Raw genomic sequence first — 1122 nt, 5'->3', positions numbered from 1 at the left:
GAAAGAGAAAGAGAAAGAAAAAGAGACAGAAAAGCCTGTACCAGAAGTAAAGAGCAATAAAGAGAAAGAGCCAGCTGTTAATAAACCACCTGTGAAACAAGAATCACCAGAGGTAAAAGCTGAGAAGGAGAATGTGACGGGGCAGAACGATAAAAGCCTCGTCAAGCCGAAGCCTCAGGTGAGCAGCTCCTCCCGGCTCTCCTCTGATCTCACGCGAGAGACTGATGAGGCTGCCTTTGTACCAGACTACAATGAAAGTGACAGTGAGAGTAATGTATCTGCAAAAGATGAGGAGGCTGCAGGAAAAAATCCAAAGGAACCGAAAGAAAAGGCTATTGTCGATAAGGTGAAAGAGGAACCAGCAGCACCTGCTGCAGCTGAGCAGCCTGAAGTGAGCAGAAGCCAGAGCCAAAGCAGCCCCAGCGTGAGCCGCAGCCGCAGCCAGAGCCCCTCGGAGAGCCAGACCCGCAGCCACAGCAGCAGTGCCAGCTCAGGAGAGAGTCAAGACAGCAAGAAAAAGAAAAAGAAAAAGGAGAAGAAGAAGCACAAGAAGCATAAGAAACACAAGAAGCATAAGAAACACATGGGAAACGAAACAGAATTGGAAAAGAGCCAAAAACACAAACACAAGAAGAAAAAATCGAAGAAGAGCAAAGATAAAGAAAAAGATGACCAAAAAGTGAAATCTGTCCCTACATAGAATGACAGATGATAAAAAAGTGACTTAATTCCTAAGTCATCTGTATTAAATTTTGTTAAAATGTAAACGAATTCAAGCGTTGTAAATAATGACATGAAAGACCCTGTGCTGCACTTAAAATATTGCTGCTTGGTTATTTGATTTTTACATCAGAGCTTTATAAAAGTGAACATTTTGTACAGAATTGTGAGTTGTGACCATGTAACATGAAAGGTTTTGCTGGGGCATCTTATTTTTAACCACCATGAATTAGTTTGGGTGGAGTTTACTGTACTGTGAAAGTTTTCACATTTGGATTTTTTTTAATTGCCTGGCAAAAGGAGCTGGTATCAGTTATAAAATATCAGCAGAATGATTTGCAGAATACATTACAGCCCTGTTATGTCACTTTTTGATTACAATAAAAAAGTTTTCAGTAAACT

General features: G+C 40.9%; 1 protein-coding gene across 1 annotated transcript in view; it reads left to right on the top strand.

Moving 5' to 3' along the window:
* Positions 1 to 1122, top strand: part of RBBP6 (retinoblastoma binding protein 6) — a 47854-nt gene extending 46732 nt beyond the window's left edge. The window contains 1 exon segment of the mRNA XM_010002597.1: positions 1 to 1122. This exon segment is cut by the window's left edge and continues 2 nt beyond it. Within this exon segment, the coding sequence (XP_010000899.1) occupies positions 1 to 700 (700 nt within the window). The 3' untranslated portion in view covers positions 701 to 1122.

The sequence above is a fragment of the Chaetura pelagica genome, unplaced genomic scaffold (assembly GCF_000747805.2).
Source record: "Chaetura pelagica isolate M959 unplaced genomic scaffold, ChaPel_1.0 scaffold438, whole genome shotgun sequence".
NCBI lineage: Eukaryota > Metazoa > Chordata > Aves > Apodiformes > Apodidae > Chaetura > Chaetura pelagica.
The sequence above is the reverse complement of the archived record's forward strand: the minus strand, read 5'-3'. Positions and strand labels throughout refer to the sequence as shown.